The sequence below is a fragment of the Tinamus guttatus genome, unplaced genomic scaffold (assembly GCF_059628265.1).
Source record: "Tinamus guttatus ecotype Peru unplaced genomic scaffold, ASM5962826v1 Tinamus_guttatus_pri_ptg000676l, whole genome shotgun sequence".
NCBI classification, from domain to species: Eukaryota; Metazoa; Chordata; class Aves; order Tinamiformes; family Tinamidae; genus Tinamus; species Tinamus guttatus.
In genome coordinates, this window is record NW_028289210.1 from 328,296 (window position 1) to 355,189 (window position 26,894).

General features: G+C 40.4%; 1 protein-coding gene across 3 annotated transcripts in view; it reads right to left on the bottom strand.

Moving 5' to 3' along the window:
- SMOC1 (SPARC related modular calcium binding 1) overlaps nucleotides 1-26,894 on the bottom strand; it is a 118,243-nt gene that overhangs the window by 34,641 nt on the left and 56,708 nt on the right. For 2 of the 3 annotated variants that reach the window (XM_088536557.1, XM_088536556.1), the window contains exons 5-7: nucleotides 26,526-26,573; nucleotides 7,262-7,351; nucleotides 2,629-2,709 (exon numbers count right to left, since the gene is read on the bottom strand). In XM_088536557.1, the coding sequence (XP_088392683.1) occupies nucleotides 2,629-2,709; nucleotides 7,262-7,351; nucleotides 26,526-26,573 (219 nt within the window). The remainder of the gene's footprint in view (nucleotides 1-2,628; nucleotides 2,710-7,261; nucleotides 7,352-26,525; nucleotides 26,574-26,894) is intronic. The other variant, XM_088536558.1, reaches the window with a different exon arrangement.

Below are 26,894 nucleotides of genomic sequence, written 5' to 3' on the forward strand. Positions count from 1 at the left end.
CTCAACTTCCTTACTCCCTTCAGATAACAGCCAGCACTTGTTTGGCATGTAACAGATATAACACAGACACAGGACAAGGCTTGAAGCCTTGTTGTGTAGGGGCATGAACCACCTGGGAAACACAGTGACTTTGTTTGCCTTTCTTCGGGAGAGTTAGAGGTTTGAAGTGCTTCCCAGCTCCTTTCCCTTGCTCTCTTTTCTTCAGGGAGTACTCAATGACAAAACACAAGCTCTACCTAAAAGCAGCTAAAAACATCTCCTTGTAATGGATGGTTATGAGATAACTCACTCTAAGGTTAGAGGCATCCACTGAAGCACCACATCTCTCTCAGCCAAGAGCAGAGAGAGAGAGAGAGCCCAGAGTGAATATCAAAACAAAAATCCAGCTCCGTGCTAGTAAAACTTAGCTTAACCCTTTAAAAATAAACGAAAAAATCATAAACATGCTAGGCTTTAAGATTTCAAACTGCTAAGGGTCAAAGTAATTAAACCTACTAATTTGCATGCCCATCTAACAACAGGTGTTTTATCATCTTCAATTAAAATACGGGCAGTTCAGAACTTTCAAACATTTGAAAGATTTTGGTTGTTCAATCCCATCCATCTACATTGTCTTTACCATATGCAGGAAGAGTCAGGAATGGAAGATACTTGCAAGGGGACAAGGCTTAGCTGGTTAAAAGAAACCACATCTCACATGAGCTTCCCCATTTGGATGAGGCAGCATTTCTTGATATCAATAATTGATTTTAAGAAAGAGAGGGCTGCATATTTTTATGGCAGAATATGAAAATTCTGACCTAAAATTTGCAACTTAATCTTTTAATCAGGTACCACAGCAAAAGTGTCTACCAGGGCACTAAGCAAAATCAAGTCAGCTGAAGCAAACAGTTCATTTTAGCTTGCTGGAGAAACCATCTCTTACCGAACTTTTGAATTTTCCAAAACATCATGTACTCTGGGTTTGTCTTGTTTCATTACCAGAAAGGACATATAACTAATTGAAAATAAAGTGGGCAAAATTCAACTTCCTAAATGATGTCTTCCACAAACAGAAATCCTGCTTACATGAGGCAGGTTTCTGACAAAAGGCTTGACCAAGTCAGTCAAACATTTACAGCATGAAAGCCACCCTATCTTGGCTCTTTCCAAGCAAGGAAGGCTGGGAGAGGGGCTCTTAAATCAAAGACTCTCTGCACTGTCTAGTCTCTTTGTAGCCTTCTAGAAATAAGATCTGGGAAACTCTTATTTCCATTGCAACTACCTAGTTTACTACATAAGAAGGAAAGTTGGTCTCAGACAGGCAGGGCCAAAATGACAGGATTTTATTAAGAAATTCTAACCCTTAGTTTGCAAAGTGGTTGCCCCTTCAGCTCACAAGAAACAAGTTTCATTTACTCAGTGTGAAAAAGGCTCCTGATGATGAATGCAGATACTCCTACATCATCTGAAGTTTCTAGATGGCCCCCACTGGCAGTTCCTGCACAGACCACTCTGCTGCAAAAAGTGTCACTAGGCAAGTCGCTATAGGCAGTGGCTAGAAACAGGGGTCTGTGCAGTGATGATCTCCAACTGGGAGCTCTTAACCTTGCAACATGACAACAATCTCACCTAACCTATCACTAATTTTACTCCACAGTGAGAAAGGGGCATAGGGAAGTTAAGAGAATTATTGAGGGATCTCTGGTAATCCAAGAATAAGATCAGGTACTTTATGCTATCACAGTTTACCTGTTATGGAGGCTAGTTGGCACAGTCATTATTCCCGGCACATATTATTTCATAAAATGCATGGAGTGGCAACAGCTCCTATTCAAACCTTAAAGCAAACCCATAGCATTTTCAGACAATTTCCTCCTTTCTAACATCCCTTCTACTTTCTTGCTTTCTTCCACTATATTTAAAAGCAAATGAAAAACATACTTCAGAACCTCTTTGTCTTCACATTCTTCCTTTTTGTGAGTGTGTGTGTGATTTCAGTGTCCCCCTTCTCTCCAATCTCAAACTTTGCATCTTAATTTCTCATTTTGCTGCTCCCTTCTCCCCTTCCCCATTTACTCATATCTATGATCTTTCCATGTTGGGTCTTCCCTTGCCTGTTCTATTACCCACAAGAATTCAATTCTCAGTGTTCAACAAGGACCAGAAATAAGTACTTTCTCTTGTGAAATAATCCAGTCTTTTCTGCATCGAAAATATCCTCTGTACCAAAGAACCTTGAAGTTACTAGAAAAGAAGCCCCTCTACATTTGTTCTTCTGCCCATCTCTCAGAGCCATATGCAATGCACTACAGTTGGTCTCCGAAGGGCATCACTTTAAGTGTCCATGAAAGACAGCAGAACAGCAGAACTAGACAGGATAAAGATGAATTATAGAGTAATTTAGAGCTTCCCTAGTTCTGGTTTGGGGAGACAGAAATCCTGCTCCTTTACACATCTGCACATTTTGAGCACAGAGACAGACACTAGTCAAGATTGTTCCATGGCTGGCATCTCAAGCTCTGCATAACTGTAAAAGCAGCACGACAGCTGCAGCGAAGAATGAATGAAACAAGAACAGATAGTGAGTCGCCACAGCCTAATAAAAACAAAACTTTTCTTTCCCCCCTCTTCTGCATGGAGCATTACCTGAATTCCTTATACTGGAACTGTTCAGTTTGGAATCTTTGATGACCAAGTGCTTAATCCAAAGGGTGGGAGCTGTGATTTCTGAAAGACAAAAAACAAGTGCCTTAGACAAACTAAAGCATCCAGTGACTACCTGCGGCTGCTACTTGTGAGGACAAGGCACGTTTGACACATTGTGCATTAACTGATGCACTGTCTTTGGAGATACCAGACATACTCCCCCAGGTCACATCTTCCATCTCTTATGAGCCATTTTAACTTATCAAAGTTATCTCACCATCTTCCTCATCAACATTTTTATTCTCCTCTTCCCCTTCCATTTTCCAGCTAAATTTCCAAACCTTTCTCCTCAAGACTAAATAATATAATAAGTAAAAATAAAAATAATTCTGTGGTGTATTATAGTATATAATGAATTCCACCCAAAGACATGAAAATCAGATTTTAAAAGTCATTTTGGATCTTAAATATTGCCTTAGCAGACCAAGAAAAGCTGGCCACAGCTTTTTCAGTTCCCTAAAACAAACTACAACAAAACTCAAAATAAACAGGCAGAGAAATGAGGATATTGTTGGAAACACTTAAAAGGAAGCCTGTTAAAGAAATAAATTGTGGTCAAAAAAGCCTGTCTAATGCACTACAACCAACACATCCCAAAATAAATTTGTGAAAGCAGTGCTTAAAGCTCCTACTCTGAAGTGTTACAATCAAATTCAAAACACAGCAGAACCTGTCTTTAGCAAGTCCTTAAATACGTGACACAACATCAGCATTCGGATAGAAACTGGGCCAAGGGGTACTTGATACCATGGACTAGAACTCATAAGGGGACACTGTGAACATGGATATTTTTAAACCAAAACATTTTCAGTTCCCAGAAGCACATTTTAAATACTAGAACCTGGAGTTTGTCTTAAGACATTCTTGTAAGAAGTTTTTACAAGAGCTTTTCTGCTCCCTTGTTGGCATTTACAGGGATGTGCTCAGCAAGGCAGAAGCTGACTGAGTACAAGAGACATTGACTATACATTATATTTTAAGTGAACAAAGCAAGACTAAGCTTTTTGTTCTCTCCTAAATATTTTCAGCTACATGGATCTTGGGCATTACTGTAACCATATTCAGGACATAGTTTAATGTCTATGTAAATATCAGTTGAGCTTTGATATACCAGCATTTGTAAAAGGTTGCTTAAGGATAACTGTCTTATCTGTAGGTTTCACCACACTATTTTACCATGACTTGCTCCTACAAACACACACACATATACCCCCCTATATACTTTGTGCCTTTTGGAGGGAAAAAACTAACCCTTTGAGATTTGACATTAAAATGTATTTTCCAGGCAGTTAACCTGGACATTTGCTGGATACAGAGAAGCCATCTAGATTAATTACTCCTCCAAACAGCAAATCTTTGGAAATAATAGATGCTCAGTGCAAAAGGAGGTGAAGTTTACCAAAAAGAGCTCTTTAAAGCAGCTATGGCCTTAGGAAATGAGTATGACTTGCACATTGAAACAAAATAGAGCATGAATCCAAAGAAAACAGTTAAGAACTGCAGCAGGGAATAAAACTGATTTTTTTCCCCCCTCTAATTATTTAAAACCATAGAAAGGACCATTAATAAAATACTCTTCTTTAGGGAAGAATCATACCCTAATATAAGGATCACTATAAACACTGAGATTTGCACTGTAATGAAAGGATATAATTCTTGAATAAATGGCTGCTTTATGATTTAAGCCCTGGACAGGAGAGTTTAGGTTATCTGATCTACATTATTTCTGGCTCTGCTACTGCTCTGTTAGGCCCTCAGGGAGGAGGCTGAGTGGGAGAGGAATGCCTGTCAAAATTTGGATTTTGGTTATCCTCTAGTGTTGGTGAAAACATGAGAAAGACAAGACCTACTCTTAGGGTCACTGAGCTCCAAGAGGCACCACACACTTATTAAACAGCCCCTTGTACTTAAGTGAGGCAACCAAAAACAAAGCATCAAAATATATATATATATATATATATCCATTCTTCTAGCTATCAGCTCTATCCTGGTTGCTTGGCTTTGAATACATGGATTTTTAGGAGCCCAACAGATACCTCAGACCCACTGAAACTGAATGGGACTTGGATATTAACTCCTTCAAACATCTGAACAGTCCAGACCCGACAGGTGAATGGATAACTGTTTTGCCCTTTTCTGTTACCTGACATTTGTGCCAGACAGCGTTTACAAGCCATTTCTCATGAAGGCCTACCCAAAAAGCTGGAAGAGTACTCTAGAGAGGCATGACATGCTTGCTCAGCTAGCATCAAAGGACTATTGAGGATGACCCCCTGAGGTCATCTAGACCCACCTCCTGCTCAAGACAGGGTCAGCTATGAGATCAGATGGAGCTGCTTGTGGCTTTACCCAGTCTAGGCAAAGCAAAGCAGTAGCAGCAGCTCTCTGGACAGCCTGGTTGACTACATGACTGTCTCCATGGTGAAGGCCTTTTTCCTTATACCCACTCCAAGACTCTCATTTCAATGTATGCCTGTTATCTCTTGTCCTCCTATTATGCACTGCTGTGAAGAGCCTGGCTCCACCTTCTCCACAACATCCTTGCAGGTACTGGAAGGTTGCTAGTACACCCTCCTCCTCCCCTGCCTGACTTCTCATCTAAACCCTTTTCTCACTATTTCTGATGTACTTGTTTGAGCAACCACTAGAGACAGTATTCTCCAACTGTAGTGGGTTGCAAGCCTTTGGGCTGACTCCAAGAGGATTTTCTTGTGCTTACTTCTACAATACTTGCTGAAATCTAGTAAGCCCTATTTTACTAAACGGGATGACAAAACTACAGAGTGACTAACATATCAGAGGATACTCATTAGTGCTCTACTCCCCTGCCTGTCAGCATCATGTTCTCTTCGTCCAAGTCCCGTAAGGGATATTGCAAATATTAGAAGTCTTAGTCATTCTCACTAAAAGCCTAGGAGATAAAGTTTTGTATACTACACTGCAAGACTCTTGGTGAGAGGCAATTTTTTGTGGTACAGCCCAAGCCCCTTTGTCATATATGGTTTTAGCTACACTTAAATGCAAAATTGACACTGACAGTGTTTTTCGTAGGAGAAAACATGATATTTTTAGATTCTCCATGTCACCAGATGGGCCACAAAACACCTACTAACTATAGTTTTTCCTCAAGGACTGTGCCCAGTTATATTTGAAAGACCAAAATGTTGAATCTTTCCTAGGAGCTTCTGAATGGGCTGTATTAACCAGGTTAAGAAACTCTTGCATTTTACTCATATGTTCTTTCCTTTCAGTCTATGGGGAAAATGTAAAGGCCAAAAGCATGCTGTGATTACAAAGAGCCATTTAACACAACATCAGCATGCTGCCAGGAGGAACTTTCTTTTGATATAAAGAAGAGATAGTGAACTAGGCTTTAGTCTCCTCTGTTTAGTTATGTGGGAACGCTGCTGTTTGCTCTGAGAGTTTTGTTTTGTTTCTTAAAGCTTATGAGATGACTCTTACACACCTATAATCCCTAAATGGAAGTGATACAGCATCTTTACTATTAAATTAGCTTATTTTAACAACAAAAATCTACTCCATCACCTGTTTTTCCAAGAAGGCTGCAGGTACAAACAGCACCACTTACTCTTGCTTAGTAGTCTCCATTTCTGCCTTTGACCCAGTTTTAAAAGAAATGTTGAACACAGTGCTGCAGTACTAAAATGAATAGTTTTTCCTCCACTCCCATAAAGTCCATAATTCCAAGGAGGTCACATAGTATTTCAGTTTTAGTCTTTATCTTTATTATAATGGAATAATAATTATAATGGAAGTGGGTTTAAACTTGGAGAAAAGCTGCAGTTCTAAGCAGTATGCAAAATCTAACCAACAGCTAACAGGCCCATCTACTACCTTAAGACCAGTATTTCCACCAGTGCACGTTTTTAAGTCTGCACACTGAAAAAAAATGGAAACCCCATATGATTATAGCTATTTTATCCTTGTTTCAAAGCTTCCAATAGACTGAGTTCCAATATTCCTTCTCCAAAACAATACAATCACAAGATTAGCCATTTGAGAAGGAACTGCCTTGGTGGGCCATGAATTAAGTGGGCTTAGGACACTGACTTCATTTGCTTAAATAGCATGTGCGTCAATGAAAGTAATTGCTAAATAAAGAAACCTCACAGCAATTTTCTTCCAAGTCAACATTCACAAGCTGTGGTTTAGCACTTCCCCCCTTCGGTGAAGCTGTTGTGCATTGTAAAGGTTATGAAACTCTGAGCGTCATGATCATAAGGATGGAGAGAGTGAGGAGGTATGGACAGAGAAGAGGAAGCTGCCATTTCTGATTCAATGAGCATTTCTTACTCAAGACACCTTTTCCTCCAAAGTTATCTCAAGATTCTGCTCAATTGGTGGTAGATTCCAGAGAAAGGGGAAAATGCAAAAGGTTTTGGGAAAATGCCAGAGGTCCCAAGAGCACTGTTAAACGTGGGCAAATTACGAGATTCACAGGCTTTTCTGCTTTGCCAGATAAAGAAAGTGTTTGAGCCATAAATTCACAATAAAAAAAAAAGACAGGAAAGTAGCATAGGTTTTGTTTTTGTTGTTTAAAGGATGCTCTTACCTTCTCCATCAAAAATAGGCTGGGTTTCCATGGTAGGCGTTGGCTTCGAACCGTCATCTGAATTGAGAGTTAAAAAGAATCGAAAAGAAACTACCATTATTGAGGTAAATACTATCTACTCTCCAGTACTGTTGAATGATTGGGATTTGTACATGGCCCGGCCAAGTCCAGAAGAGAGAGAAGACAGACAGAACAAAAACAAATTATTCAGAGTTTTATAACAGCAATACAGCATTTTACATGCACTGAGCACTCTGCTTTCACTTAGAAATCTCCCTCCCCTCGCCCACTACTAAACATCGATATGAATCACCTGGTAGTTTCCTCTTCCCCTGGTTCACTGATTAAGCAATCGCCTTTCATTTTCAAGTCGATATGGCCCACACAGGTTTTCCTCTGTGACAGGAGGCATCTGGAAAATCCTGGCCCACAGTGTCTTTCTCAATTTTCTTTGTCAGAAAGAAAAATTCTTCTTCTGAAACTTACCCATATGGAACCTGGCACCAGCATTCACTGCAGAGCTGCTAGAAAGGGACGGTCAATAGGAAATCTTATTTCTTACAATGTCTGCATCAAGCTGTTAATTGCAATGATGTGGCAATGTCTTTTAATTACAAAATTATGGGGGGAAAAGAAAGAACTTCTCTTACATTAGGTCTCTGAAATGCAAGAGTGCTCCATGTCTTTGGACCACAAGTCTCAATTAAAAGCTTCGACTAAGAGAGAATCAGCAGGAAAAATAAGTCCCAATTTAGAGATGGGCCACAGGCAAAATGTTCGGATTACACTCCACTTGGACAGCTATCCATCACATCTGCAGGCTTAGTCTAGATTCAGGTTGGGTCAAATTTCCTCCAAGTTCAAAGAGAAATGACTTGAATCCCTGACTTGAACCCATCTTTACATAGCACGAGAACAGTGGTATAGCATTAAATAAGACAAGCCATTTTTAGTTTGGAAGAACTAAGGAGGAACAAACTGTAAAGTCTTTTGTTACACTGCAAGATGAAAATGGAGAACAGTTGGGATGTAAACTGAGAGGAGAACAGCAGAGGGTTTTTTTTCTCCTCCTATATTGAATACAGTAACTTTAAAAAGCTTATAATTTGTTACAACTATTTTGGCACACATGTAAAGATGACATTAAATATCAGCAATATCAGCAAAGCAGAAAGTAACATAAAACAGAAAATTGCCAGACACGGTGAAAAAACAGTTGGAGAGAGGCACCTAAGCCAGAGAAGACAGTGGCAAGCCTAGCTTTGGGACTGCATAAGATGTGCTGGGCATCAGCCGTTTGGAGGAAAGGCACATGGAACTGACTGGAAGACTGAGCAAGAGGGATTACTTAGGTATTTCCCCTTTTAATCAAGGTCATGCTCGACTATAAGAATAGAAAAAAAATTTGGAAAAAAAATAATTACTATTTCTCAGTCAATAATTGTTCTGTTTTCCTTTTATCAGCTGTTACCAATAGCATGCATAAGGTATATTTTTCATTAAGACTATTTCCTGGAGAAATTCCATGAATTTTGTTTAATTTACAGAAGGAAGATTTTACCCTTGATTTCTATGTTCCTTTCTTCCTTTACAAGAATAATTTGCATAAAAGGAAATAGGTCATCATATTTTTTCTCAGAATAGGTTGCTTTGCTTCTACAAGAACCCAGAAGCTACAGCTATTGCTTTTTATTTGTTTAGGATAACAACTCTGCTGTCTAATGAAATAGTGAACAGTCCATTATCATCAGCATGATTGGATTTATAGATTGAGAAATCAAACCAAAACTACAAAAAGTATGTGCAGAGCAAGTGGAAAAGTGAATAATTCATAAGTTTCATAAAATAGGAAAAGATCTAGCATAATAAAATTACCATTACGATAATAAGATTATTGCTTTTGTTCCCATGAACGCTTCCGCACCAAATAATTACAGAATTGCTTTTCAGATTTAAGCAGCAATCCATGAGCCAACAATGGGGAAAAATTAGAAGTGGATCTGAGCCACAAAACTCTGTGTGCAGACCCCTATATGAACTTTGGCAGAACTCGGATGTTTCAGGTTCAAGGAATTTCTTTTAGGCTCATCTCTTGGGAGAATGGTCATGGCAAACAGAAATAGTAGCAATTACTACAATTTTGGAAAGTTTTTTTTATTTTTTTTCCTTAAAGAATGAGAAGTTCACAGCTTTTTTTTTCTCTTTGTATCAAGTTAGCTATTAAGGAATAGAAGACTGACGGAAAAAAAAATGCAGCAAAAAGACAAATACACCAAACTGACCTTTGAACTGTCAGTTTCATTATCATCACTATTTTAATAATAATCCAATTAAAACAAATATGAAGCCCACATTTTCTTCACTTAGTTACTAAGGGCAAATTACCACTAAGTCCGATAGCAGCACCCAATAGTGTGTTAAAGTTTTCCAAACAGATAGAAGTGTAATTACTCCCCTGTTGTTCAAGTACCCTTCTTTCATCACATATGCAAGAAAAAAAAGACAACAGACTAAAGCCCTGTAAATAAGTCTGCTACATTTCAAAAAAAAAAAAAACCAAAAACCAGGGATACTTCAGGTTATTTTTGAAGGTCCTGAAATAGTCACATAAAAGACAAAAATCACACTATTGAAAACCTAACACTCACGTTCCAGCTGCCAGTTTCTATCTCAGAAATGACCCAAGTCTCTTTCTTAAACTAGAAAATTCTCAGTAGATCTCGGTTTCAGCTTATAGCAAGAAGTTTTACTGTCATTCCCTTGCGACAAGTATTAAAAGCTATTCTGTCTAATCTCATTTGATTTTTCCTGTCCCTCAATACACCATTCACCATATTGAATATTTGTTCCAAAGGCTGAATTTGCTCCTGGTAAACAAGGAGCAAATTCCACTTGCATAACTGCAAACGAACAAACATTCCTTTAAGCAATATTTTGCCTGGAAACAGAAAACCAAGCTGCTTCAAATACCCAAAATCTCTCATGATATAATACAACATGTGGAAATATTGTTACTTTTTGGCCAAAGGTCAGGAAATGTATTCATCAGCTGTGATCTATTCCTTTTTTCAAAAAGCTATCAAATCCTACAGTTTTTTAAAAAATGCACATAACTGCAACAGTTCCTCATGTAGATCACGTCACAGAGGTCAAGTTGGTACTTCCTAATCCCTCTGGCTGGCAATGCTTCCAAATGAGGAACTCGGTGCAGACCCGTCAAAGCCAATTTCCCTTGGTTGCAGAATATTCTCAGACCCTTGAGCATCGCATATTTTTCTTCCACCTGCTACAACCTAGCATGAACATGACTTGCTCCAAAACAACCACTAAATACAGACAGTATCATTCCACAGAATACCTGATACTGAACAGTTTTAAATTCACACTCGTTTCCAGTAAGCCTCTTTCCTGTCTGAAAAGTTCTTTGGCTCACCAGGTATCAAGTTAGAAATAGCATTTTTAGATTATGGTACTTTTATCATACCCCTGGTAAGGGTGAACCAGGCAGGTTCAAACATCTCTCCCTAATCCATTTTGTTATTAAGATACCATGGCTGTATGTCCACAGCCCGCTTACATGACGGCATTGCCAAACAGTCTTCCTTGTGTTAGACTGACAAAAACTCAAAATCTGCATGTGGTAGGCAGGAATTCTTTATGATATTCCTAGGAAGATGCTACTTCCTTCCCTTATCCTTACTTTTGTGGAGTATCTCTGGCATGCTTCCACATCTGGAAAAACTGCATTACACACTGGAGCTGGGGAGCAGAGAGATCCTATTTGTGTGAAGATCCCGTTGTGTCATCTTTATACTCCGAACTACAAGCACGAAGGCCAGAAGTGACTCAAGTAACATCAGGGGAAGAGTAAATTCCCTGATGTATAAAAGGCATAAACTACTATGAAAAAAATGAAGTAACTGCTTATGGCTGTGAATCACTGCCCTTGCCAGAAGAATCACCTAATGGAAGAAATGAGGGGAAAATATAATTGGTAAAATTAGTCTCATATATCATATCTACCTGAGGAAAAACACACCTGCAAAAGTCATCTCCATGTGCGCATCGCCACATTAAAGAACTAAGATCTATATTCTTCCTAAGCAACTTCAACCTTCTCTGTATCTCCTGTGAGTCCTCACTGGAATCCACAATGCATTCGGTGGACATTTCTATCACTTTAATGAGTAACAGTGTTTATGGGGTCAGGTGTACTCTGTAAGTAGATACCTTGAACATCGAGGTTTCACAGACTGAGTCGGACTGCTGGTAAAAAATAGAGGATGAAAGTTTTAAGTGCATAGCTGTGCCCTGGCAAGAGTTAGCTTTGTCGGAGTCAAATGGTTCCTACACCATCATCAACCTTATTGGGTGAGCCATTATAAAGCATAGCTAAGGCTAAATTAGCTAAATTAGAGCACAGATAGCCAGCAGTGAACTCCTACCATGCCCTGGCCCCACCAGCAAAGCCCATCTTTGGTGGGCTTGTCAGATTGACTGGGAGACGAACCTTCGGAAGCCTGAATGCTTCCCAGGAAATTAATCATAAATACATCTCGGGGTTGGGGGGGTGGGTTGTTAGTAACTCTGAACAGATCCAAAGAAGAATTGTCAAGGCAACTTAAGCTGTCTGTATCTGGACAATTCCTGTATCTTGAAAATTCACTTTTATAGCTTACATTTCTATGTATTACTGGGAATGGTGGTGTTTAGGGTGTTGGTTTAAGTATTAAAAAAATGTGTTAGACAACACCAGATAGGGATCTTATGCAAAATACCTGTCCCTTCCAGATTTACAGGGGTGAACTCCTGCTTTCTTCACGATCCTTCCCTATATCAAGTGGTTCCAGCAGATCATAATTAATCTAATAGTCATGCAGCTTTTACACACAGACATATATAGCCAATATAAATGCAAAACGTTAATGCTCATGCCAAAAATGTGAAATTCTTACAATCCAGCCAACTCAAGATAATATCTCTTCAAGTAGCTGAGATAGAAATGTATCAGGGCAGATAAACTTCCCTGCCAGGTTTTCACACCCCTTCCCACTGCCATGCATAAAGATCACACAGCTGTTAAGAAAAAAAAAAAAAAAAAACCATTTTAAATCAAATTAGAAAAAGTGTTTTCATTCTTTACCATCTTCATTTTAAGAAGCTGCAACAATGTTCTGCCTTCAAATGCGAGAACCAACATTCACTTGGGCACAAACCAAAGACTGGAAAATTTGATTATAAACGTGCTTAAGTGCTGAACACGAAAGGATCCTTTAGGGCTCACAAAAGGAGCTCTAATTATAAAGACTGCCACGCACTGCCACTGCAGCACTCTGTTCCTCCCCTACATCAGCTATTGGGTATGTTGCACGCATGTGTGTAGGGCTGAGCACAGCAGCACGGGCAGAAAGGCAGCCTTGCACGGGGCTTTCTGGAAGGCATTAGCTCCCTACCCCCTCCCCACATCTCCCTTGCAGGTGCATCAACATGAAAAAAAACACCCGGGCCCTGAGGACTTTGCAGTCCAGGGTAGTCAGTGCATTTGTATGAGCACAATCCGTCCTCCTGCGAGGAAGCCTGTCCCACGTGCAGACAGCTGGAAGCAACTCTGACCCCGATGCCACGATTCTAAGTCCCCTCTGTTTGGCTTTTTGATTCCTGATTGACACGTTCACTGCCGGGCGGAGATGAATGCGGCCGAGGAGACAATGTTGATCTGCCCCGACCATTCTTGCGAAGGACTTTTGCAGAATAATAAACAAAAACATCGGTAGTGTCTGAATAGAACTTGCCATAAACAGAAAAGAGCGGGGCTGCTTTAGAGAAGCTGCCGAGTCCATTGAAGAGTTAATTGTGCGGGTGTACAATGAGTTTATTCTGACTGCAAACAAAGAGCTCTCTCTTCCTGGGCCTGGTCCTTCAAAAGCAAATGTGTCAAAAGGGCCTGGAGCAGCACCCCATATTAATAACAACACTCGAGTCTCTGGGATTCGGTGGATTTAAAATTGTTGAATCCTGAGATTCGAACAGAATCTCTCTAAAATCCAAAGTCCTCATTTAGTGTGCAAGTTCTCAGGCTACTTCTGCAGTAATTAGCCAAAATAAATCTGGCCTCTAGCTTCTCATTCTTTGTAGCTTTCAGCAAACTCCTTTAGAAAAATAAAGGCACAGCAAGATACCACCCCTGAGACACAATGCTGCAGACACCTTCACCCAAATTGGATCCTGTTTTACATTATTTCAATTATGTATCATTTAAAAGGAGTCAATTTAAACAAAACAAGTGGCCCTCAGCATCTCATACTTGGGAAGATTCAGAATCTCAGTGCACATCTGGATTGGCATTTCAGAGCTTGCACTATAATAGGTCAAACCAACACAATGTCCAAACACACCCCCGCCTCTGGGAAAGTTCAGATCCAGATTCAGATTTGAACTCTGCAGGTTGAACCAAGCCCTATGGTAATTACCACTTAAATACCTGACTCACTTTTCTAAGTTATGCAAACCCTTTTGGGAAAAAGAAAAAAACCTTCTTAGTACAGCTGCATGGTAGACAATGGAGCTGAAAACTCAGCCATTATATTTTACTATCTTGATGACAAAACTCCGGTGGATTTTGGTGCCAATGCAGAGGCAGAGACAAGTGTTATTCCAGGACTGGGCAACACCCAAAAAGTTTCAGAGGATCAGTCTGTGCTGGTTGTGAACTTTCTGGTGAGTAACTTTGCTTCACCACTTGTGAAAAGTTGTTTTTTTAAACCACTCACAGAAATGTAGCATTTGAAATAATATTTATCCTCAAGTAAAAGGGGAGATTTTGGAGCAAAAGATAAAAGGCAACAACATTAAGACAATTCAGGTCAGTATTCCAGAGTATTCACCCAATTCAGAAACAGAGACCTGGGTTGCTCTCCTTTCCCAAGCAGAGACCTCAAATACAATGCTATTGAACAATTTGCGTGCCCAACAAGGATCCTCAGTTTTAAGGGATTTCCATTTTGTTCTAGTGAACAATAAGTGAAAATTTCAAAACCTTGAAACCTGTGAAGTAAGATTTCTATTTTTCCAAGCAGTTACCCTCTAAACTGTGAAATGTAAACCCCAGTCTCGTGCAATTTTGCAGTTTTAGATAAGCAGCAGCAGTATTTCTTTAGTAGCCCACATACACAAGCAATTCAAAACATGGAACGTGCACCACCCCTCCCTTCCCCACAACCTGCCATCTTGAACTTAACTAGGAGTTTCAGTTCACTTTGGGCCAAAATCCAACACTGAAATCTTCTTTTCTATCAAGCACATTTGCTCATATGGGATGGGTCCACAAGCCAACGATCAGATTTCTGCTTGGCTCGGAGAACCTTTCTAAAGTCAAATGCATGGAAGAATTTAACCTTACTAAGGACTCCTGAGTTGTCTCATCTCAGAATATTTGAGGCCTAGGTGAGGAAAACCTTTCACAAGGTCTTATCTCAAGCAGTTTTACCCTTTTCTGATTCTACAGCCAAATTCTTACCAGAAATGCAAAATAGACCTCTTGAGGTTTTGGAAGCAGCAGAAAAATAAATTCCCAAGGGCAGATTCGAATCTTATGTGCAAAAAAGGAAAAGCAAGTAATAAAGGTCAGGACAGTTTGGGACCATCTCCAGTTTACAGAGTTGCACAAAAAGCTTTGTTTTGATCAAGGCAGGATCATACTCAATGTTCATTAGCAGAGACTTATTATTCTCACCCCAAGACCCCCCCTCTGCAGCAAATTAACTTTTGACACCAGACAAAAATCACATGGCATCCAATGACTTAGAAATACACCCTGTTGTCATTAGCCCTGACCAAGCCTTAACTCCTTCAGTTATGTCCTTGCCACAAAGAACAATATCTAATTTATGTTTTAACTGCATTTATTGAAAGTGGACTGAAAGTTCTCGCTTAAATTGTCTCAGACCACCAGAAAAGCCTTAAAAGAATCTGCTCATCATTCATCCAAAGGCCCTTGAGGAGGGTGCTAATATGCAAGTCACATATGTATATGCTTATTCATTAATCTGCAATTTCCACTCTATTAGGCTTGGCCACTTCTCTCTCTGAAGAAAGCTCCTTGTTTTCCTCATAGGTGAAGTGCCCTAATTCTCTGGAAGAAGGTGTCCTTTCCCCTGGTATTGCTGCCACTTTTCTGCCCTTCTGCTGTTCTTGCCAGTCAGCTGAAATACCAAGCAAAAAAGTAATTTCTTAATGTCTATATAAACAATGCAGTACTCTTGCCTTGAAAAATGAGCATACTCCCAAACCTAAACATGGTGTCAAAATTCATCCTCCTTTGTATTTGTCATATACCTGATGAAATCAACTACATAGCAGAAAGGAAAACATTAACATCACACTTTAGCTTGGAATCTCTTGGACTTACTGCACAGCCTGACTAGAAATGTTGTACATAAATGCTGTACTGTTGGCCACAAACTCTACATCAAACTTCCATTTCATAGGAGATAACTGAAGAACATAAAATATTGCAGCATGCAAGCCCATCTTCACCAGTCACAGGAGCATTAACCACTTATCAGAAAATGAGAAGGGTAACAAAGCTCAGATTCCCTGCACCCTGCTTCTGTCATCTAAGCTTTCAGATACAATTTTGGCTTGTTGTAGCACAGTCCAGCTTCACAGCTTCTAGTAACATTCTGGACAACCAAAGCCAAGAAAACATACAATCACCATTGAGGGGGGGCATTTCCCTTATGTACTAGTACCAATGTAGTATAGTTTCAACTACAGCGACAGGCAGGAAGGATATCAAAGTATCTTCAAAACTACTGTATGTTTATAGAAGCAGGCTCCTCATGAAAGCAAAGATTTTTCTATTCAGCTGCATACTTACCTGTCCTTCTAACGTCTAAAGCTACCTCTGCCCTCTGACACCCATGCCTAAGGGGAACAGGAAGATAGCTAAAGGAAGCAAGGGAACTAGATGGCTTATGGAACCGGTCGTAACACACAGCACCAAAAGGTAACTGCTACTAAAAATCAAGACTACCTGATGCTTGTTGAGGAGTCACATCACCTCCTTACAGATAGCAGCTGGCAGGGGAGATAGCATCCAAGCTTTCAAAATTTTAAGTCTCCAAGCTTACTTAGATCAGCCGATAGCCTTCGTTGGTCAGATGGCATTGAGAAAACTTCATTGTGCTGAATGCAATAAAGGAATTATATGGCTGTAAATCCATGACTTGCCTTTCTCCCCCTACCCTCTCCAGAAGAACACTTTTTTTTCTGTGGAAAACAACATCACTGTAATGCAAAGGAGAGGAAGAATAGACATAACTTTAAGGGAAAGACATGACTGAAAGTAAATAAAGCAGTTACAATAGAAAAAAAAGAATAGCAATATTACAAAGGCTGGTTAAATCACTGCAAGGATTGAAGTAAACATTGCTGTTACAAAACACATTTTCCTTTTTTTCCCCCGCCCCCTCCCAGAGCACAAACACCTCTGATCTGCTAGCATTACTTATACTGTGGAATGAGTGATGAGATCTAGGACAAGCAGTAGCATTCTCTGAATACACAAACCAATGAGAAAGTTTTAAAATAGATTGAGGGTAGCGAGAAGGAAGACGCTTCCTACTTGGTGGGAAAATACATTTTTATTTCACCCTGCAAGCTCTGCCACTAAGTATGATAGATAAAACAGGATTCAGCTGCAGTATCTTAATTTTGAACCATCTTCCATTTGGCTAGACAAACATTTCTCTGTAGCTCTTCAGACACCCACCTGATCACTATTAGCCAAAAGCAACCACCTTATTGTTGGGTTTAGTCTTTCTGGTTAGATTCAACCTACAGTGCAGGAGATGCCATCTTCCAGGAGCCTCTGGTCTAATGTGATGTCTTCCATTCCTTTCAATACCCCCAACCTTTGGCTACCCTCTCCCAAAAGGCTTCTGAAAAGCCACAACCAACACCCTCGTGCCACCTCTGCTCCGTATAACAGGGCTGATATCTGCACCTCTGGAAAGGGAGGCACGTTGCTGAAAAGCAGGCTGTGCTGAAAAGAAATAACTAACAAACATTATGAGCTTCATATCAGATCTATAGCTTTGAGAATGACTTCATAGCTACCTGAAATAAATGGTAGCCTTGGGCCAGAGGGCATGACAGGCGTGATTAGACTCTCACACTGCCTCTCCTTCCCCAGCATCACACGATCCCTCTTTCTGTCCTCTCCACCCAGCTCTTGTCTCTTCAAGGTAAAGGCTCTATAAATTCCATCATATCTTCAAGGAATAGAGCCTGTAAGTGGGGGGTGGAGACAGCCATAAGTTCCCAGATCAATGGCCATTTGAAATTCAGACATATGGCTGAATGTGCATACAGCTGCATGTGTTAATTACCACACGTGTCCCCTGTAAAGCAGTCTGTTAAACACAAAGAAAACAGAAGAGAAAAAAGCCATTCCAGAGGATTAAGTAAATAGTCCGAATTTTTGACCCTGCTCCCCCAGACACATGCCTATGTATAAGAACACAAACTCCCTTCCTTTCCCCCCGACACCTGCACGCTGAGGAAGCAGAACACCCCTTGCATCTCTAGCCATGTGCACTGACCCTATCTCCAAGCGTACTTTCACCCTGGCAGCCCCCTCTCTCCCCCCAGCCTCTTCTCTCGCCAGCCCCTCTCCCTTTCTCCTTTAGAGGACTAATTCCTGGCTGACAACCAGGCTAGACTTGGGCTTACAATACGCCTTTTCATTTCCTCGCAGGCAAGAGAATGGATACCTCGTCGCTACGTCTGTATTGCATGTGTGCAAATGAGGGAAAAGGAAAAAAAATGACTTTTCACTACTTCTTTTGGCAGTTTTTTTTTCCTTCCAAGACTATAAAGACTAGAATTCAGAGCTTTAGGGAGTGAGCACAAAGCTGCTCTCTAACTGTATTGCCCCAGGTAGTTCACCCCCAGGTCCGAATTTAGTCCAAGGGTGTTTTCATATTTGATTATGAAAACGAAGGAATAGTTTTTCTATATGCAGGAAGGTGGGGGTGGGGGTGCAAATGGAAGGAGAAAGGCAGACTAACTGAAAAATGATGGCAGGATCTCCTTCAGAAGGAAATCTGTGTGTGGAATAAAATATGGCTCAAAAATAGAGCAGTTACAGTACAAGTGGCACTTCATTCCTGAACTTAAAATCTTTGCATTTTTTAAGAGGAAGGTCATTTCACTAAGTTACTGACTGACAGTCATGCATAGATTGACCTTTCAAAACTAGCTCCAGACAACAGAGCTCAAGAACTACCGTTATCCAAAGTCTTTGCTGTAATCACCTGAGCAAGGTGTATTGCACTTCAGTCCTTACACATACAAGTTGTCTTGCTACAACATGTAACAGGATCTGAGCACTGAGGCTGCACAGTAACATGTAATAAAATGTATGGACCAAGCCCATGGAAATTCAGTCTAGCAGGAAGACCACCTCTCCCATCCCTAACCTCTATCTAAGCATTTTGCAATACAACTCCCTTGCTGTCAATGTGAAACAGACTCAGATGAGCACATGGAGGGAAGCTATTATTCCAGCTCTATCTGTTCTAAAGAAGCTTTAGTTCCTATAGAGGCCATCGCTGGGACTTGAACAAGCATTCTGGTTCCCCCTCTAGCCTGCTTGTACCTTATTTACAGGCACATGCTCTGCACACACTGAAGCTCTCACAATTTGGTGATTTATCTCCCTTATAGAGAAACCATGATAGAAGTCACTGGGTAAAGGAACTGAAAGGAAAGTACTTTCAGTCATACGTAACTGAATCCCCAAATCCAAGACTTAAAAATCATTTCTCCATTCTGTTATTCTGATTTGGAATAACCCCCTCCCCCCCGCCATTTAGATGCCTAGATTCTTCTGCAGGACACAAATACTTAAGCAGTACAAGGTCAGATCCTCCAACTTATTCTGATTTATTTGTAAGAAAAAACAGCTACCAAAAAAAAAGGGAAAAAAATCCTCTAGTACCCTGGCACGCTTGCCCAAACTTTGAAAGAGCATGAGAGAAATTTAACAGCTAAAAAAAAAAAAAGGGAAAAAAAAGGTTTTAAGACTAGGTAGCTGTGAACCCACAATCCCTAGAACTATTCTCTTCCTCTACAATCTGAAACTGGGCAGACATCAGAAATCTCTGTATAGCACATAAATAGTTAACAACACCTTGCCTAATCAATTGTTAGTCTGCTTCTTAGATCTACTCAGTAGGCTGCTCAATACCATTACTTAATCATTTTAAAACCTTTACAGCTGTGCTTAAGACCTTACAGACATGAGTAGTCTGTAGATTACTATAACAACCCTTGTAAACTACAGTTTTATTAAGTCATATTGTATAGACTAACCTGGAGATTAGAACTCTTGCATTATAGATGAAAGCAGAATCCATGTTTTTTTATCAAACAAAATATACTTTAAAAAAAAATGAGTTCCGCTTAAACCTACCCGTGAAACTCTTCAGCCTCAAATTTGATACACATGTTCTGAAGCCCACAAAAAATGTCTTGATGAAAACTAAACTCAAACTAGTCACTGTTGTGGGGGCCCAAAAGGATTGTTTTTAATTTTATGATTCATGTAACTAATTTGAAGCTAAAATTTTCTTCTAAATTTTAACATCTCAAATCAAACATGTAAAATGTTGCTCTATTTTAGAAAAGCAATCCATGATAGGTTACATTGTAAGATTACATTCCTCTGTTCTCACTGTAATCAACTGAGAGTCTCAGTTAAGAGATGGTTTCTCTCTCTGCCAATATTAGAGATTTTGTAAGATAACTACAGTCTACTATACCTGTGAAATTTACTTGCTTTCCCCAACTATTTTTAACTAGAATTTAATCAACATTTTTGTAGGTAGATACAATACAGAGAGGCAACAAGATGAATAACTACCAACCAGCAAGACTGTTGATTAAAGTAATACCAAACTATTTTATTAATACTAATTGAACATTTTTTAATAATGGAAAAATCAGACTTCAATTGATTGAAAAGTCCTACTTTGATTATGAAATAATCAAAATCAAGACTCAGACTAGGACCTGGATGTTACCTATTTCAAAGTAAACAAAGAATAGAAGCAGATGAACTGCATGGGCAGCACTGAAAATTTAATATCTGATAATGTGCTGCACGAGCTTCTTTGTAAGATGATATCCAACGATTAGAACCACCACCTGACTTCATACTGGACCTGAAAACTTGTGTTTCTTTCACCTTGCTGTTGGGGTCATATTTGCCTATTTTTCTTGGAGCTACCAAAAGCCATTAAAGACATCACAAAGCACTTTACTATTACTTGCTGGGTTAGAGAAGCAGGAAAAATGAGCATTTACAGGTTGGCTTTTGTAACGGTGATCAAATCTAAAACAAGACTGGGCTATCTTGTTGAATCCAGGAAGAAGAGGAGAACGTAAGGACCGAAATCTCGGTTTCAGGCTTTGGCCACATTTCTACTTGATAGTCCTGTCTACAGACAGGGATGCTTTTGTTCTTGTCAAGATATTACCCATCAGTAGTTTTGACACACACTAACCACCATGGAGACAGAGCACCGTTGTCCCTCTGAGCAGAGGGCAGGTGAATAAGGGCCAGCTGCACCTGGCTTCTTACCACCAGCAGACCAAGTGTCCAGGTCTCCATGCACAAGCGGTTCCATTTATTCCCATTAGCAAAAACTGTCTTCCACTCCAGCTCGCCCGGAGTGCATCACCCTTTAACTGCTCCCTCTAATTACTGACTCAGACAAATGGCTCATTACTGATTCAAATTGCTCAGTCTACTGGCTGCGCAACTCATCTATTAACGTTTTCTAGGGGCAAAACTCTTGCAAGCAGCAGGAAAAGAGCCACGAAATGGGCCAACTTGCCCATGAGTGCAACTGAGACTTTTTGCCCACATCCAAGTCCTACTTTAAGCACATTTCTTAACATTAAACCCACAAGAAAGAACCCAATTTGAGATGTTTAATTAACAGGAATTTTAAGTTATTTAATTTAGGGTCCTCAAATTGCCTCAGTGTTTTCTTGGAGACTGCAAATTTACTGGCCAAAGCCTTTCGTAACTCTGTGCAAGAACCAAAGTCCTGAATTCAATGTCTGCATGTAAGATAGTAAGCACAAAATGATTTCATCCTCAGCTTTGCCTTTGCTGGGGCCACAGCATACATTCCACTAGCATCAGCATACCTGCCCCACACACAGGGAATTACAAGTACTACTGTCAGCTATTCCAGCAGGGAAACAGAGCTAGTTGGAGCAGGCCTGGAATTTATGAAAGAAAAAGGGAGCTTGTACTATTCAAAACTCTCTGCATTGACTGACAGTTCATATTGACCAACACTGACAATCTATCCAGCCTCTTTGTTGCATATTCTGTTAATCCCCGATTATAGAATCTGGCCTCCTTTCTTGCCTCCTTCACTCAATGGATTTAAAGTGGTCTAAACAACTCTCTCACAATGTCCAGAACAGTTAAAAACCACTAGCAAATCTCTCCCCCTGCTTAGATTATCATTGTCGCTTATCCTTCCTCTAATCCCTCTCCCCACTTGTATATCACTCAGTTTCCAGTTTTGAGCAAGATGTTGCTGATCTCCTTAAAACCACTGTCATGACTGCTTTTTACATCTTCTTCCTCACCACCCTATTTTTAAAGCCTGTTCAGTTGACTGTGAAAGAAGCTGCTCATGGCTGCAATACACCAAATCTGCAGCTTTGAGCTCCTAAAGCCCCAACATTCAGTGGAAAAAGAAAATAAAGTTTTATTTTGTTTCACGCTTGCTTGTTTTGTTTCAAACCTGTGGCACAATATCCCTCTGGCTGAGAAGCAGCATTCTGCATTCTTTAGGCAGGGAAGAAATCCAGTCACGTTGGCTCCAAGGATGTCTTTCAGTGCTTCTTAAAACATTAACAACTTCCCAGTGGGGGAGATGCAGCACTCTAGGGGACAGTGTGCATCTTCCAAGTCTCTCAGGCCTTTCAAACTCAGAAGCAGCTGGAGTAAATTAGCACAAGAAGCTCCTTATGAGACAGGACTGTACAAGGCAGATTCAGGAATAAGGAACAAATAGCAACTGAAATCTGCAGGTTATGGATATCCTAATCCCACACAACAACTGTATTCTCTGAAAAAGATCCTGGGGGCTTTTCTGCACCAGCCTCAAGGAGCAGTGTGGATAAACTCGGCTGGGCTACTTTATCTCCTAGATGACGAATGCTCTTCCTCATTTTCACATAAAGGATTGCTCAGTCCATCTTGAAGGGAAAAAAAACACAACTAATTTAACAGAAAACACGTAGGGTACTGGTGAAAGGCAGGATGCTGAGAAGTGTTGGTTCAAGCACAGCTAAGAACATTAGGATGGTTTGGAGCCTTATAGGGTTACCACAACAGCTTTCACCTCCCCTACCTTCCTCTCTAAGTCATTACACAGGGGCCAGCATCTGCTGCAAGCAAGTGCTTTTCCTGAAACTTCTAGAGCAGGAGAGAGGTTACATGGTGACACATTTTTCCGTGAGCCTGTGCATGCTTAGGACAGGTGCCTGCAAACTTCAAGGTCAGCCCAACAGGAATTAATAGTGGCATAGACAGCTTGGAAAGAGGGCAATATTTGCTCATCACTCTCCAGCTCACTAAGGTGTGGACTGAGAGCTCTGGAAAACCTAGCCCTTTCTGCAGGCACCATGCGGGAAAGGGGAGAAGTCGAGACTTACAGCCTGCTCCAAAGAGTCTGAGCAGAGGACAATGACATGGGAAGGACAAAGGCCTTTCCAGGCTTTAACTCATCTATCTGACAAACGGTATCTTGGACAAACATTTGGCATTGATGTGTGTTGCATTAGGGCACAAAATCTTGAAGACGAAAAGGGTGAGAGGCCATATACCATCAGGCTTGAGTTCTGATGTGCTGTTGTGGCAGCACGATTTCCTTTATTCCAATATGAAAAGCAAACAATGCCAATGCCAAAATAATTTGACTGAAGAGGTAGCGTCAGCCACTTTTCAGGAGACAAATGGGCTGGAAAAGACATTTGAATACTGAACAGGCAAAAGCAATACAACCATATATTCCTTAGCAAAGAATGCTGCACAACACCACCACCACCAGCAGCTTATCAGCTAGCTTTATTTGGCTCTGTCTGCACAAGGCAGAATTTCAAATACATCCTTCAGTACTAGCAGCATTCTTGGTGTAGGCACATTTTTCCACACTTGCCTGCCCCACTCCCCCAGGCCTCAGGAGGGGAGAAGGAACAAACTGCAAGCACTTAGTTTATATAAATTTCAGCCAGGCTGAATTCAGCATAAAAAGAACAGCAGTAAATATATGAACTACAAGTTTATGCACTAAGTATATAATTGACAACCTAGGCTTCCATTTTACTACACAAGAATGTACCTCCTCCTTTCCAGGCACAGGTCTGCTCTGCATTCCAGCAACAGAGCACTTGTCAGGCACAGAATAAATCAATACTTGCTATTTTGAAGTTTTAAGTTTGGTGCCAATTTGATTTGATTTAAATTTTCCTTACAGGGCAAACTGTATGAGTAGCTGGCACTACATCTTATGGTAATAGCAGCAGAGTTCTGGACAACCAGAGCATGAGATTTAAAAATAAAAAGGATTTCTCGCCAGCACTTAGCAGAAGGTTTTACAGAGCTATTTCTGGAACTACATGCCAAGCCATGTGACCAAAAAAGCCATTTTATTTTCCTTTCACAGGTTAGTAAGAAAGCCTATAAAAGGGAAGTACATGTTACTTCACACCAACTAGTGACCATAATCATTGATCTCCAGAAGCCTGACCTACACAGGATGGAAAACAGGCTGAACACTTGGAGAAAGACAGTTATTACCAGCCCTTTTCTCCTTCCAACATTGATTTGTCACTGCTGTAGGAGATAGTGGTACTTGCCCCAGAGATGCTCCTCCAGAGGTAGGAAGAAGAATCTGCTGTGCAGAGCAAGGCCCAAAGCTCTCAAGTCCTATGGCAGTTGTCCAAAGTGATATCAGAATTTTCCAAAATAGGCCTCTACAACAAAAGTCATCATTAGCCTAGTTTCTGGCAGATCCTCCTGTACTTTCCACCTCTTTTTGCCTTCCTGCAAAGGGCAATCTCCACAGAAAGAGCCTGTCTGTACACTCAGCTAGAATGGACATTTATATCCATGCTGTCTGGTCATATGCCTTCATAGAAGCCAGACCTCCAGAAAAACCCTTCAAAGGAGCCAGGCTGTCTGACAATACTGGAGTCCTGAACCAAGGGAATGTAAATCAAGAAAAAGCACTGATAAGGAAGTGTAATCCATTTTTAGATTAGATATTCATCAGCAGCTCAAAGTAACTTTAGCTTCCTCAAATTTTATATCAAATTTTATTGCAGCTTCTAAAAAACACTCCCTACTTTAAAAGGCTTTTAAAACGTATACAGGCTATTTAATAATCACTCACACAGATTTTCTTTTTCTTCCAACACAATAGAGAAAGGCTGAAGTGTTTTGTGTGGAGGCTTCCAACAGACAGGAACAGAGGCAAAACTGGAAAGGATGGAAAGTTTACATGATTTGCTTGAAGCATGCTGGCCCAAAGGGAAATATTTTTCTTTTCCTGACAGCTACTTGCATAGGATGTTTCTGTGGCTGTATGGCCAAGCACACGATTCTCAAAACAGGATGCCAGACGCAACACCAAGGAGAGTCAGTTTATATTACCAATTTTAGACTAATTTCATCCATTTACAGTTCTCTTTCTGTATATCCCACACTATTAGTTAATAAAAGGAGTGAAATGGAAAGACCATGCTCATAAATTCTACCCTTTGCTCCTGTTCCATCTGGAATCCTGTGTCAGCTGCTTTTCATTGTAGCAGAACAGTCCACGACAGCTCAGGTAGGAAGCCTGCAAACAAGCCCAACTAATACACAGCACACGAGCTACTTGATTTGCTTGTACTTCTGGCTAGACTAGCAAGAAATGTATTAATAGAATGATAACAACGCATTCAGGTGCCAATTATACTGGTTGTCAGATTTAACACATAATTACAGGTTTACAGAGACATGTCTTTAATTAAAATAAGAAACGGGTTTCAGTATTCAGTCTTAACTATTTTTTCTCGTATCTTTCTTCTCCCTACCTTCTCTTAAGCTACCACACATGAACAATTGATTGGACAGCAGACATGGAAATATACTCAAAATACAGCATTGTCATGAGCTCAAAAATCTACAATTCCTTTCAAGTGTTTTCAGAATTTGATTGACAGTCCAAACGTGGAATATGTTTTTCAAATGAAGATTAGGCATCAAAATGGGCATTTTCATGCATTTTGCAGTGTCAGGGTCATTTGAAGTGCCAGAAAGAGGTTTAGAGAGTTAACAGCAAAAAATCCTCCTTCAGACACCAAAACAGGAACTTCTCCCACAAAACAGCCTTCACATTCACCTTCAGAGTGAGGATGCACTCAGTTTTCCTGCCCGAAGGAGATAAACTGAAAAGTTGACACTGGATAGGGGAAAGGGAGAGGACATGGTAGAAGTTAAGGCACAGAGAAGGCCTAAAGAAACTTGACACCTCATCAGTGTATACTCCAGCAGTCATCTCCCAAGGCTTCAGTGAATGCAAGTAACAGGGAAGGGCTACACATACATATGGGGAAAGCAGGAGCAACACATCTAGTGCCTCGCTCAAGAAAGGCAAGGATTGAAGAGAAAGATGGAAGACTAATGCGCAGTGCACAAGGGTGAGATTTTTGGAAGCATTCATTCTGTTCCTGCTGGCCAAAGAGTTTTACTTAACACAAAGTCCTTCAGTGCATTTAAGGCCACAATCATGACATTGGCACTGACTCCCAGTAATGCACTAATCATGCTGCTGGCCTCCCTGTTCTTCATGGGTTTTGCTGAGCAATGCTCCATAGTTACCATCAAGGTGAGCAAGCGGAAGACAGACACCTTTGCTTTGTATCAGCTGTTCCTTTGGGAAGCTCTGCTTTTATACACTTCATGTTAGTCACTGAGCACAGAGCACAGCTCAGTTTTCTACTGCACAGGGTGGTGCATAAACAGACTACCACCTTCTTTCTTCTGCTGATGGGGTGGTCTAGAGGCACGTAAGCCACCCACACATTGAGCTGTTTAGAAACTCAAGTTCTAAGTTATCTCAAGGGACTTGGCAGGGCAATTGTTATTACAAAACAACTTGTTGGAGCACAGGGCTTCACTCACCTTTCCTTCCCGAGTTACCCTGGCTTGATGGTTTATCAGTTACAGAACCTAAAGAGAAGAAAAAGAGAACTCTTAAGGTGCTGCATGATCATACAAGACATGCAATCACATGAACACAATCAAAGTTTCAAACACACAAAGTGTAGGTTTTACTTGCCAACAAGTCATTTTAGGATTCAGTGATCCTGGAAGCTTCAACCAGCTATGATAGCATAAGGACAATTTAGGCATTAAAGATAGGGTCAGAGCAAACAAGAAATCTTTAGTAGCTGGATCCAGTGTTTGTTAAAGCTCAGCACAATGTGTTAATAGGAAACTAGTAGGAAACGCACAACAAATTCAAGAGCAAGAAGGAAAGAGTCACTTCCA